The 14,068-nt window shown below is 40.7% G+C and overlaps 1 protein-coding gene across 1 annotated transcript in view; it reads left to right on the top strand.

Annotated features, from left to right (window-relative positions):
* Positions 1-14,068, top strand: part of tnksa (tankyrase, TRF1-interacting ankyrin-related ADP-ribose polymerase a) — a 103,428-nt gene that overhangs the window by 12,997 nt on the left and 76,363 nt on the right. Inside the window, exon 4 of the mRNA XM_006795559.3 lies at positions 1,041-1,136. Within this exon, the coding sequence (XP_006795622.2) occupies positions 1,041-1,136 (96 nt within the window). The remainder of the gene's footprint in view (positions 1-1,040; positions 1,137-14,068) is intronic.

Raw genomic sequence — 14,068 nt, 5'->3', positions numbered from 1 at the left:
CTGTAAGCTGGGTGGTTTCAAGTGTACACAAGTGTACAAAGGGCATGTGCGCTGGGAACTGCTCAACACTCACAATAGTGGGAAGTGTGGTGGAAAGGAAGTCAGTAAGAGTATTGACATTAGCACCCTCAAAAGGGCTCATTTAAAAAGCGCAAGCAGAATTTGTTATTCAGCTCATACCTGTTCGGTAGTCTCATGCCTCTAGCCTCACCTTGCTTTGTTCCTTTCCTTTCCTTTCCCCACATTTCCAGCTCTCTTGTTTTGTTTTGCTCTTCCTCCCCTGTTTTCGTCCTCTACCTCTCCCATCCACTCCGACGCTAAGCCCCCCCCCATCCACCCCCCATCCCATGGTTCCCTCTCCTCGTCTCTCATGTCCCCTCCTCTCTTCGCCTCTCCTCTCTCATCTTGTTCTCCGCTGCATCGCTCAGTCAGTTGGAGAGGCAAGAGTCTCTCCACTCGCACTGCCTGCCCGCCTCGTCGCTGTTGCTGCTGCTGCCTCGATTAGCCGTAGCCTCTCTTCCCTTTCATTTCATTTTTTAAACTTATATTCTCAGCTTAATCACAGCCTTCCCTTCCTCATTCGTGGAAGTGTGATGTGTTTTGCGGCCGGTCACGTAGCTGTTAAGTCCGCTGTTTCTCTCTGGCGGTGTGTTGTAGTGTAGCTTTTGCTTGCTTTTGTTGTGGCATGTCTGTTTACATCAGCAGCATGGGTCGCAGGGCAGGGGCAGCCAGGGGCAGCCGAGGGAGCAGCACTAGCAACAGAGGAGGAGCAGCTGGAGGAGGAGGAGAGAAATGTGAAACGGGACTGGCAGGAGCACTGCCAGGAGACACAACCGCGGGAGGTGGAACGGGAGGGATAGCTGAGGATCAAGTGGTAGAGAAAGGAGGAGGTCCAGGACGAGCAGTGTATGGAGAAGGATGTGGTTCAACAGTAGCAGCGGGAGGAGCAGGAGGTGGACTGGGAGGAAGTGTGTGTCGGGGAGTTTGTATGTCAGTCCAGGAGCTTAGCTACTGTCTCTGTCTGCCCTGTTGTTGTACAGTGTTACTGCAGCATGGAGCCGACCCCAACATCCGCAACACGGACGGCAAGTCCGCCCTGGACCTGGCTGAACCCTCCGCCAAGGCCGTGCTCACAGGTCAGTTTCCTGTCTGTCCTTTAAACGCTGCGTACACTCAGAACAGCAAATATATGTTTCTTTCTGTCACGGTGTGTGTTCTTGTGCAGGCTGCTTGTGTGTACTGCTCTTAGTTTCTTGTGTGCCTTCCCAGCGCTCTTCTACTCCTGTCTTCACGCTAAGTGTGCCCACAACTTTCATTTCCTCTCTCTCCCAAGGTTTCAGGCAGCATCACCTTTTTTCTGCCTTATCTGTCACGTTCTCATTTTACAAGGCTGCGCTGCTCTTGTGTTCAGTGTGGACTGCACACCCATTGGTTACTACATCCCATTTTCTTTGTTTTGCTTCTCTCCAAGGCTGGAGTTTGTGGTTAGTGAGGTTGTGTCTCTGCTTTCTTTTTTGTTCTCTCTTTTTTATTTTCTCCGTTGAGTCTTTTTGGCTGAAGCTGCACTCATCGATCAGTCACTCAATAAACCACTGTTGAATTGTGTTGAATTTTTTTTTGCTCGCTTGCCTTTCTCTCTGTAGTCCTTTATTTTTCCTTCTTTCCTTGCCTTTATTCACAGCATTATATCATGAACAGCAGCAAATTGATAAGAACTTTGCACTGCAGGTCCACATGTATTAGCCGCTGCAACACCCTAATGTGTGCGAGGATAAGCATTGATCATCATTTCCTACATGGCTTGATGTGAGATTTAGATTTTTAGACTGAAATCACAAGAAACTAATAGCTAACATTCAAATCGTTTTGACTTTTCCCTTTTTTATGGATTAAATCATTTCCTTGCAGTAAGGCAGTAGAAACAGGTTTTGACGTCCTCCAAGCAAAAGAAGGGGGGGAAAAAAGCTTGCAGTGCTTTAGTGACCAAAAAAACTTTGCTGTGAAACTCAAGCTAATTATTGGTTCTTTCATTGTTAATAGCTCATAAAAGCAGCAGGACTCATTACACCTATTCAGTGGTAGAGGAACCACTGGGACATAGTTACAGCTTTTTAATGAGGAGCTTATGAAAAATATATTTTTTTTAATAAATAGTTAAAACCCCCTTTTTTATTATTTTATCTCACTTTTTTTTTTTTTTACATCTTTCCTTTCATTATCATCACTTCTTGGCATTGCATATGTGTTATTTTGATGATCAGAGAGCGCTTTCACAGCGATCACTCAGATCGCAAAGTTTGAAAGACTGCGGGTTCGTATGGATCCGAATGTTTTGGTTTGCTGTAGTCTTAAGTAAGTAGACTTTTATATTCTCTTACTTTCGCTCTCTCTGGGTATTGATGTTGACTCTAAATCAGCACCCGCTTCTGTGTTTACACTGAATTTCATCACCGCGCTGGTCCTCGCTGGTAAATGAGATGAACCTGGAGATACTACAGCGAGGAGCAGTGCGGTGTCAAAACAAGGCGCTCCACAGTATATTTGATAGAAAAAATTTACCGAACATTGCAGACTTAATTAAGTGTGCTTATACTTTATGTAATGACTCGAGGAGGCTAATAATGTAAACAACAAACCGACTGAGACCTGCTTACAAATTGGGAGTATAGTAGTGCAGCTTACACTGCGCACTCGCACAGAAGCTCACAGGAAAAGGTTTTGGTTTTTTTTTTGGTTTTTTTAAATGTTCTTCTCTGTGAACTCCTTTAATTAGAATAACAAGGCTGTGAGTTGCTTAGAACAAGGGATGTCAAGCAAAGATCTTGCATGTGGTATTTACAAGCAACATGAACATCGTTATTGTGTGTTTATACATGCTGATTTGGCCCGTTTGCCAGCACAGTCAGCAGTTGCAGCAGTGGCTGTGACACGGGGCTCATGAAGGTAATTAAGGCATTTAAGCTACTTCTGCCCAAAGTCATAACTCGGTCAAGTCTGAACACATTTTTAGTTTTTTTTTTTTTTTTAGGCTCAAGTGTGATTTATGCTTCCATGTGATAACTGGAAGAACTGCAAACAGAAACTGCTCAAAGTTAATTTGCCATATTGCGCGATGCTTGCGTTTAATCGGCACCAATTGCCCATCATCAAATTCAGTTTTATTGCATACACTGATTCAACTCACTGTTTGAGGACACTCGGTCTGCATCCAATGTATCGATGGAACAGGACAGTATTCCACCAAAATCAGAACATCTGTGCAAGGCAAAAACTGGAGCACGAACAAAAAACGCTGCACGCCTCCTGACAGAGCAACACCTGGAGCTGACAAAAAACTCAATGGAGAGCCACCTGAAATAGACGCAGAACAGTAATACCCATGATTTATTTTTAACTTACTTTCTCATTTTAACGTCCCATAACTCTGGTCAATTTACAATCCAGTTGCCAAAGAAGTTGGTATGGATAAGAAAATGTAAATCACAATAGAATGCAATGGTTTGCAAGTAATAGAAATTCTATATTTGTTTTAAATAAGAGTTCAAAGGCATTTTTTTTTAATGAAACCGACATTCATATTTTAATTTTGATGCCGGCTATGCTTATCAAGAGTTGGGACAGGGGGATGTTTTCCACTGTGTTGCATCATCCCTTCTTTTAGCAACTGTAAGGATTTTGGAACTGAGGAGACTAATTACTGCAGTTTTAGAAGCAGACGTTTTTCACATAGATGTTTGTAATGGGATTTTAGCTGCATAACAGTCTAGACTTTCCCAGGTCATATCTTTAACATTTCATGACAGCCAAGTATTTACAATGGATAAGAGGTCTGGACTTTAGGTGGGCCTTTTTATTACAGAGCTATGCTTTATAATATGCGCAGAATTTGCTTTGGCACTGTCTTGCTGAAGAAAGGTCCTCACTAAAAAGATGTCTGGATGTAAGAAAACTGGTGTGCATTCTCTGACCACCTTGCACCCTTCTGCCTCCATAACTGTGTGATTTCTTCATGGTGTAGATTCTGCAAAATGTTGGAAACATTCCCTTAAGAGGTTTTGATCCGTATTGATATGATGACTGTCACACAGCCATCATGTCTTTCCACTTCCTGAAGGTGCTCTAGTGGATTGATATCTGGTGACTGCAGCAGTCATTTGACTAAGTGAACTTATAATCATGCTTTAGGAAATGAGTTTGAGATGATTTAAGCTTTGTGGCATGATGCGTTATCTGGCTGGAAGCAGCCGTCAGGACATGGGTACACTTCACAGCAATACTCAATTAGGCTGTGGCATATTGAATAATGATTAGTTGGTACTAAGGGGCCTTAAGTGTGCCAAGAAACTACCACAGCATTGCACCAACACCAGCATACTAAACCTCCAGGCAGGAAGGATCCATGCTGTTGTGTATAGCAAATTCTGACCCTATCGTCCAAAAGGGGCAGCCGAAACTAAGCCTCAACAGACCATGCAACTTTTCTTTTTCCAATCTTTTTTGAGCTTAAAGCTGAAAGCAGTCTGGCCATTCAGCTCTGGTATCAAAAAGACATCTTCACCTAGACAAATGCCACCCATTAGATATTTTTTCTTTTTTGGACCATTCTCTGTAAACCATGGGGATGGTTGTGTGGGAAAGTCCCAGTAGATCAGTAGACTCGGAGAAATACTCAACCAGCCAATGTGGCACCAACAACTATGTCATGTTCTGCTCCAGTCGGATGCTTGTTTGAAACTGAAGCAGGTCGTCTTGACCATGTCTACATGGCTAAATGCATGAAGTTCCTGCCATGATTGTCTGATTAGATATTTGTGTGACATGACATATCGGAAGGTAAAACTCCTATTAGGAAGCTGCTAAACAGATACAGATCTAGCATAGAGCTGAAAACATAAATAATGATGGACTGCTTGTGACTCTTTTCAGGAGAGGCAGATGTATGTTGTGACATTTCTGTGAAAAAGTCAATAGTAAAGTATTTACAAGGACAGCTAAACCTGTCAGTTTCAAAATGTGTCATTTTCAAAAATAATCTGCTGACGCATTCAGGCGAAAAAATATAGCTACCGGTGAAAATAGTTGATCACCGGCAGTCTGAGTCTCCACGCCACTGCGAGTTCCCTTCATCCTGCGGTGGTTTTGTTTGTGGCTCGGCTCAAACAAATCGCCACATCTTGTTTGTACCGTGAATTATGTTTTTAATAGTAGACACTAATTACCCACGCTATCATCCCGTTACATTGTCTCTGCACGTCACGCCATTCTGGAAGGATTGCGCTGTTGTAATTACTGTAGGAAGTGATGCGTTTAATGGGATGCACTGACTGACAGTTTTAGTATTGAATATATGGTCTGGGTTTGGTAAAGGCTGCAGGAAAAAAAACGAGCTAGGGGAGTAATTGTGAATGGATGTACTTGTTTTTTTATTTGTAGCCTGTGCCGTGCTCTACGTGACGGTATGGACCTTTTCCCCTCGTCCTATGTATTGTGCGTCTTAGATTTAAAGGTTCTGCTCTATTCCACTTCTCTGCCGCAGGCCAGCACAGCTTTCAGTCTGCAGTGATGGGAGTTTATATTGACCCATAAATTAGCTATACTGCTCTGCCACATCCAATAGGGTGCTCTTAGGAAAGTCTGTCCCCTGTTAGCTGGGGATGTGAAACGGAAAGGCAAAAAAATTCTGTTGATATATTTATTTTAATGTGGGTTCAAACCCCTCACACTGTGTTGTAATTTTAAAAAGCAACTCTGTCAGATGACATCTGTGAATTAGTTTTGGGGTTTTTTTGTTTATTTTTGTGAAGTTCATCACGCAGTTTGGTTTCCTGTTCAGGATGAACATCACAACAAGACAGACCCGTCTGCCAGCTTTTTGTTCTGTTAATTTACTCAGGCGCTCCCCAGATGCTCTTTTTACACACACACAGCCAGGGAAATCTGCAGATAGCTGTTTCAGTCTGTTGCAAGCATCAGACACAACTACTCACGTCACACCAGGGGGTAGACTCACATGGACAGCTTCACTTCCTACGTTTCTGACAAGTATTTGACAAATAAAGCCCTGGTGTTGTGCTTCTTGTTGGTTGCAGAAGTTCAGTTGTGTTAGACTCTTGTGCTCGACCACATGACATGTTTCATCTGTTAAAGCACGCTCTGATTGGTATGCACAGCCTGTCAGAATCTGCTTTAACAGTATCAGTTGCACAAAAATAAGGAATTAGTTCTGATAAAAATGTAAATTCTTCAAAGGAAAGAAAAAAGCTGGAGGTAAATCTGTCCTCATTACTCTAAGATGCTTTTGTAGTATGAAAGCTTAGAGAGTAGCAAGTTAATTATATTCCTTATCAGGTTACAAGGGAGAGGTTTGCTGAGATTAGCCTGTTGCTAAATGGTCAGTGGCTCCTGAAGTTAGTTTTAAACTGTGTTTGTTGCTTGGTTCGGCTCACTTGTTAGGCCTGATTCAAAGTCTTGCGTCATTTTGAAACATCCTGAGAAACACCAGATGGATTAGCATTTTGTGATCAAGCAAAGTAATTTTTAGTACAACCTTGAGGCACTGCTCTCTATCACAAGGTGAATGAGAATGTGACTTTTGGGCAGCCTATTAAATCAATTATGCACAAGTTCTGATGGACAGAGTATTTCACGTTGAAATCCTTTTGAAAGTCAGCTGTGGACTTCAAGATTAACCAGGATGAACCTTTGATGATTCACGGTGGACTGTGTATTACAAGTGTCAAATAACAGGATGTGGTGAATGCTAAAACATGAGGTTTTAGCCTATATATCCTCCCTCTGGTTATTCAAGATCCTGTCATGGTGATCCCAGCCTAAGCAGGGTATTCCACATGTACCTGTCCTCAGCAAAGTTTCCTCTTATTCTGGAGGATCCTGAGGTGGGCTCCAAGCTAGATGATATATATAATCCTTCTAGCAGGTTCTGGTTCTACCCTGAAGTCTCCTCTGAGTCTGAACAATCTCCAGAGGAGGCACTCTAGCTTAAACCAGCTGAACTCCTTTTAATACAAAGGAGCCAACCTCTTCACCCGATCTCTAAGGCTGAGGCAGGCCACAGAGCTCATTCTTCTAGTCTCTACCCAGAGCTCATGACCATATGTGAGGGTTGGAACGTAGATTGACTTTGTAAATCAAAAGCTCCGCAACGGCCCAGCACAGTGCTTACATTACTGCTGATGCTGCACCTTTCTGCCTGTCCATCTCACACTTCATTTTACCATCACTTGTCCACAAGTTCCCAAGATCATTAAAACCTTTTGGCTTTACTGCTACTCTACCTGTCTTCATTATAAAAATAACTCAAGGGTTTTCAGTACCTCTCCAATAAGCTACTTTAGATCTACTCTGCGCTCACTAGAAAAGGGACTGACTTTTCTACTTCATTTCATTTGTGTGTTCAGTTGTAATTAACTTTTTAGACAAAGACAAAAAAGTTGCTTTAAAATATATTCAGTAAAAATACATCAGCCTAGCCCATGTTAGGCTTTTTTAAGATAGTGTTTGCTGTTAGAACTGACATGTTGAAGTCGAGATGGGACTATTGCAGTTTTCTTCTTCCCCTCCATACACAAAATGTTTCTGCCCCCGTTGAGGTATTTCCCTTCTCCTTAAAGAAAATCACTACAGTTGCTTTATTGATTGAAAAAAGCGCACTGTCTAGAAATAAGAGGAAATTGTTACTTTTGGTTAAGGTATAAGCATGTTACCTTGACTAGTCCCAATTTAATCCTATGATCACTTGCAGAAGTCATGAGTGCCATGAGAAAAAAAAAAGACTAGCAGGGGGCTGTTCTGCTTATATTCAGAATGACTGCAGATATTATTTCTTCAATTAAAACCAATAAAAGGATCTGTTGATTATCCAGTACCTGAGTTAGGGTCTGATACCCACCCTGCCAGATCGTCCCACCAACAGCCATGTGATCAAACTCCCAAACTTTTCCTTGAGCATACTGCAAATGAGCTATTGAAAAATACCCGCACAGTAATGATGTGAAACGTCTAAGCGGAGGTAACTTGGGATCACCAGGAGGCTTATTCTTTACATCCATCTTCCTTGTCATTGATGATTGATCTTTTTCTGGCCAGGCAGTAGTGATTGGGACAGTTTCTCTCCATTGCTTTCTTTCTTTACCCATCAGATACTGCACTGTTTAATGAGCTTGCAAGTACAGCCTGTACTCCATCCACCTCTCATCTGTACATCAGCCCTCCGTGTCGCTCTTTCTCTTTGACATGTCGTCTTTGTCCCTGTGCCCCCTGTTATGTCTCGTCCTTCTCGGGCTGTACACCAGTCGGCCTCTTCATTTTTCTTTTTCTGACACTTGTCTTTTATTCTCTTCCTCCTCTTTACTTGAATTAGCTGACTCCACCTCATCCTCTTTAAATCTCTGACAGTAGCCTGTCCTTCGTAGGTGACAGTGTGCCACACACTTAACGCCACACTGGGGAAGGTAGTGATTGGAGACGGTAGCATGGATCAGAATCGTTCCAACCATCTCTAGTGATCTTGTGCTCTTGTGCACAAGTGACCACTCACAGTCAGCTACTGACTTCAAAGTGATGTTGATGCATCTGAACGGTTGGGGGTAATTTAGAAATCACATCTATTGGGTTTGTGATACTTAAGGACGGGAATTGATAAGAATTTAGTGATTCTGATTGCATTATCGGTATCACTTACTGATTCGATTCCTTATCAGTGTCCTACTGAGTCTCATTGGGGTCTCACTAGCTCTGCTTTGGGAGTCAAACGTATCTCCAAGAAAGCATATCAAAGATAAAACATGCAGAAAATTAATTGCATGCTGTGTTTTCAAATGTTTGTGCATGTTCCCTCGTTGTTGTGATCAGCGTTGGGGTCATTACTCAAAAAAATTGATGAATTACAAGTTTTAACAGAACACTTTTCTTAAAAGTAATGTAGTATGTTGTTAAATTACTCCGAGGAAAAAGTAATTTGTTGCACTAATTATTACATTACGTTTGCATGTCTCTGTGAAATTATGTGAAAAGCATTGTCTCACAATTACCTTTTAAGAATATAAACCTATAGGCTACAGTCCCACACACCAACACAAATCCTTATCCTAATGAGAACACACAGATTGTCTTAGTATTTAGATATGAACACAAACCTGACAAAAAAAGAAAAGATGAAAACCAGCACAAAAAACAATCACGGCAGTGATTCTACTCTAGAAACATTAAATTGGGTAGAAACGGAGGCTGCAGCCCGACTACTCAGTTTGTTAACTGTAAGTTCAGGTTCTGGCTGCTGGGCTGGGGTCAGCATTCACTCAGCTTTAACATCACTCTAGGTTCTTGGCTAGCTTAGCGTTACCATGAGTTAGCATGCATGCAGAGAGCTGAAGTTGTCTTAGCAGCAAAATACAGTTTTATCTGTTCTGGACGGAGATTGCTCTTTGTCATTCTGCTCTGGGTGCGAGGCAGTTGCTTTGCGATGAAAAGTGGTCACCCAAAGGTTGAGGGTGTTGCACACTCAACCTCTGCAGTCCTATTTTTACTCTAATGTGAGTGAACCATGAGATCAGCTGCTGCTCCTTCACAGACCTCGACCAGCCCTCCCCAAATAGCACTTCAGTTCAGGTCCTCATTGACAAAACATGAACATGAACTAATCATCAGTAGTGAGGCTGTTTGCTCACTATCTGACATATCCTTTACCGACAAGGAGACTGATAAAGGCATGCAGTTGGTTCAGGTAATTTCCATCCTGCTTTAGCTCCATTTTGTTGTTGGGATTATGCTTTTGATTTTTTTTTTCTGCACCTTTGTGATCAGCTCTCACGTCTTGAAGTAGGAAAGAAACTGTTCTAATATGTTTACTTATATGTTTGCCATACAGTGAAATATTGATTTAAAAAGGAAAACAAAACTCTTATTTAAAAAGAGAAGCTTTATATTGTAGATATTTTTATTTCAGCTAGGTGATAGATGAGTGACTGGTATGTGGGTTGAACTTTGAGCCACTGAGGCGAAGGAGAACATGAGAAACATTGCATTTGTTAATATTGAGAAATTTAATAGAAGTAACAACACAACTGAAAAATGTACCATATTTATTCCCCCATTTGTGCCAATGCTAGTAAATAAATAAATAAAATTGCAAAGGATTATGTTAAAATATTTACTGTTACAATAGGTGTAAATGATTTCAACTTTCAACCATCTTTGACAATTTAGTAAATATGAAATTGATCTGACAATTGATAAATATCAGCTTCTGCCATTGTTAATCGTCACGTCACTGTCAATGATCAGTAAGGCTAATATTCACCAATTGCCGTGTTTGATTAAGCAATCGTCAGCAACTGTGACAACTTCTGCAAAACAATATATTTTTTGGCAGTTTTCTGGTGTCAAGCCATCCATCAATCTCAAAGGTTATAGGGCGATCTAAACAATTTAAAATCTGTAATCATACAGTGTAGAAATATTATTCACAAGTGAAAAAAAATTATGACATCACAGTGGACATCGCAGTTCACCACAAGGTAAAATCATAAATGCTTAGAGAAACTGAAGAGATGCATCTCAGATTTAACAAGCCTCAGTTTGCATGTTAACGTTTATGAAAATACCATCAGAAAAGTGCTGACTTGTTTGGGCAGATTTCAAATGGAAAGCAAAAACATGAAGCATGGCTCTGGTTTGCAAAGTTGGTGAAAACCAAACAAGGATACCAGGACCTTAAGAAGAGCCCTGTGTGAATGAATGCCTACAAATCTCAAAAAACTGGAAGTGATATAAATAATGTATACTTTGTAAAGGTGGTTCTACAAGCTTCTGTATCTTTGGGTGTTCTCAGTTTTATTTTTCACAACTGTTTCTGAAAATAATAGAATTTTCAGAGCAACAAGATTGTCTTGTCATTTGTACTTGAAAGGTTGGATTCGTAATTTCAGGTTTTCAACCACATGCTTTGCATCAAACCGTGCCATCTAAAAGTGATAATATGGGGGTACAGAGGGCTTTAAGTGATGTGCTTTTTGATTTGTCCTTTTTTCCCTCCAACGAAGACTGTTCCTCTACTTTTCTCTGGATCTTTGGAGTTAAATAACCTTTCTCATTAAAAGTGCTTTATTAGGCTGTCGCAAAACATTTCCACGTCTTAAAAAGCCACTTGTGATGTAGAAGTTTGAAATGTCAGTCTGGGAGCATATAGCAAGGACAGCTACAGAGAAAATAATAATTATTCCCCTTTGTGTGCATTATGGCTGCATAATAAAAAGGAGAGAGAAATGTTGGAAGGAATAAATGGAGACTGAAGAGAGACGAGAACAGAGAGAGTCCATTAGCTGCTATTAATTACCGCTGATTGGTATTCACAGACTTACTACTTCTGAGCCTCCAAGAGATCAATTCTCCACTCTGGACCTCAGTCAGCACACACACGTAAGAACAAGTAAAAACACACTTGCCTGTTTCTTTGACCTCTCTTATTTTAACTCTAATATGATTTTTCCCCCCCTATGTTAAAGAACAGATGTGCGCTGTCTGTTTTTTACGCTGCATTGTCACTTTGCTGTGTGCTTCAGGTTAAGTGCCCAGACAGCAGAGTAGCCAGTTTGGGGAAAATTAGGTTTCAGATTATACAAGCTGTCCTTGTTTTTACAAAGTGTTTTATTTTTTTTTCTTGCCTTATTCATAGGAAAATATTGAATCCCCTCCTTTTAATTGCCTTTCTGCGCTCATGACCTTGTCTGGGATGTGCCCAGCATGATCAGACGTGTTTCATATTTACATATTAATGTGTGGGTGTAATGGAAAAAACTAAAGTGTTAAATGAATGAAATTACTGCAGGTAATCTGAAGGAATGTGAACAAGTGGGCATTAGTTTCCATCTTGCTGACTTTCATGGTAAAGTTGCATTCATGCTGAATAAAACATGACAGCTTTCTTGCTTGCTGTCACATCAGTACAGGAAAATTTCAATGTGAGCATTAGTGTAGCAAGTATGATGCCTTTAAAAATGTGTGATCGTAACTTCAAACACGTTTTGGTCTTTTCATGGATTTGATCAGGAGGAATAGACTTTAAATAACAGCGACGGGTTTCTTTGTTTTTTCTCTTTGATGCAAACGTCTAAATAGGCAACATACGCACTTCCTGTTGCTCAGTATGGGTCAGAAAATCCAAGACAATGTCAATGTGACCTTTTACTTTACTGCACTGCTGCCAGTAGACAGGAGTGAAGATTCAGGAGGAACATGAGTTGGTTAGACAGTCTTTGAATAAGAGGCCTGAACTTGAAGTTTATTTTTATTAAATCCATATACTGGCAGAGACCAGAAGAAAACATTTCAAAGTGGCCAACGAAAGTAAATTGATAAATGTGCCTAATTTTTTTTCCATTATCTTTCTCCGATGAAACGTATTACTTTTACTTGAGCCATGACCCAGTTTCTCCACAGCAAGTTCTCTGAAGCGATTTTGAATATTTTTCAGCTTGATTTTACCAAGTCGGATAAACAAAGCATCAGTCTTACTTTAGTAACTTGAGTATTTAAAGTTGGGCTCGCAATTGAAGTTGAAGCTGAGGACTCAAGCTAACATGAACTTAACTTTTTACCCTGAACGAGTTCAAGGCCGGATTTTTATTGTCATATCAAATTCGTAAGATATATCGATACTTTACCTTATAGAAATAGTTTGATGTTGAGTGACATTAAGTCTTCCTTCAGTAAAGCTGTACCAGTGTTTGCATCATCTGTCACTGCACTCTCTACAAGCACAACCCCGCCCCTACTTTACCTCTCCCTATTCATCTCTGATCCACAAAGTTCTCCTGTAGTGTTGAAAGAGACACGGTACCGTTTGAACTGTGCAATAAAACAGAACGTAACCATTGCATGTTTAGCAACAGTCGACCAAGTCTGTTCAATTGTGGAAGCAAGATGGCAACAAAGAAGAAATTGCTCTTTTCAAACTCAAATTGCTGGTCTATCACTGTCAATTTGAACTCGTCAGGTCATACCAACCTTTTATAGCACAAAAGTCACACAATAAGTAATTGAGGCGTTTGTAGCCAAGCAACCGCTGTGTAGTTTGAGGTAAAAAAAAAAATTTTTTTAAGTAGTCTCGTTGATGTGACAAAACTGTGGTGAGTTGTTGCAAAGAGTTAAGGGAAGACAGGCAAAGCAGCTCTAAATACACCATACGCTTTATGTTTGTTAACTGCTAAATTATGTTTTGATAGTGACTTCCTATCCATGGCAGTACAGAGTCCTTAAAAATAAAGTTTTCAAAGAACTAAATACTACACAACATGATTCCGTAGCTTCTAGAACCACCTTTGGCAATCATAACTTGAAGTAATGTCTTGATGCACGCTCAATCATCCAGGTAAGTAAATCTCCAAAAGTTGATTCTGTTCATCTGGACGTAGCGTTTTGTGGGAGAAACGTTTCGTCACTCATCCAAGTGACTTCTTCAGTCTCAGCTGACTGCAGGTTTCCCCAACCTTATAAACAGTACATTTGCATAATGACTGAAACCAGCCCACTGAAGGAACAATGGGCTGAGAGGTCAGTTCTTTAATCTTAATTGTGCAAATTCTCATGAACATTGATCAACAACGACTGATTGAAATAGAAAAGAATTGGTCTGTTATATTTGCAGCTGTGCTTGTGATCATTGTCCTGTTTCATGACCTAATTTGGGCTGAGCTTTAGTTATCAGATAGATGGCCAGATAGATTTGACTCTATAATACTTTGGTATCCAGAAGAGTTCTTGATAGATACGCAGGTCCTGTGGGTGCAAAACAAGCACAAATCATCACCTCCTACACCAACGTGCTTGACAGTTGGTGTAAGTTGTTTTTTGCTTTTCAACTTCGGTCTAACCAGTCCAAAGGACATTGTTCCAGAGGTGTGGTGGTTTGCGCAGATATAACTTTTTAAACCTAAGTTGTGCTGCCATGTACTTTTAAGAGACGTGGCTTTCTACTATTTACATTTACTATTTACATCACCATTTTTCTTAGCTTCTAACACTATGTCCAATGCTGTCAACTGCAATTGTA

Source organism: Neolamprologus brichardi, chromosome 7, assembly GCF_056152115.1.
Source record: "Neolamprologus brichardi isolate AB-2024 chromosome 7, ASM5615211v1, whole genome shotgun sequence".
NCBI lineage: Eukaryota > Metazoa > Chordata > Actinopteri > Cichliformes > Cichlidae > Neolamprologus > Neolamprologus brichardi.
Note: the sequence above shows the minus strand (reverse complement) of the source record. Positions and strands in the feature narration are given on the sequence as shown.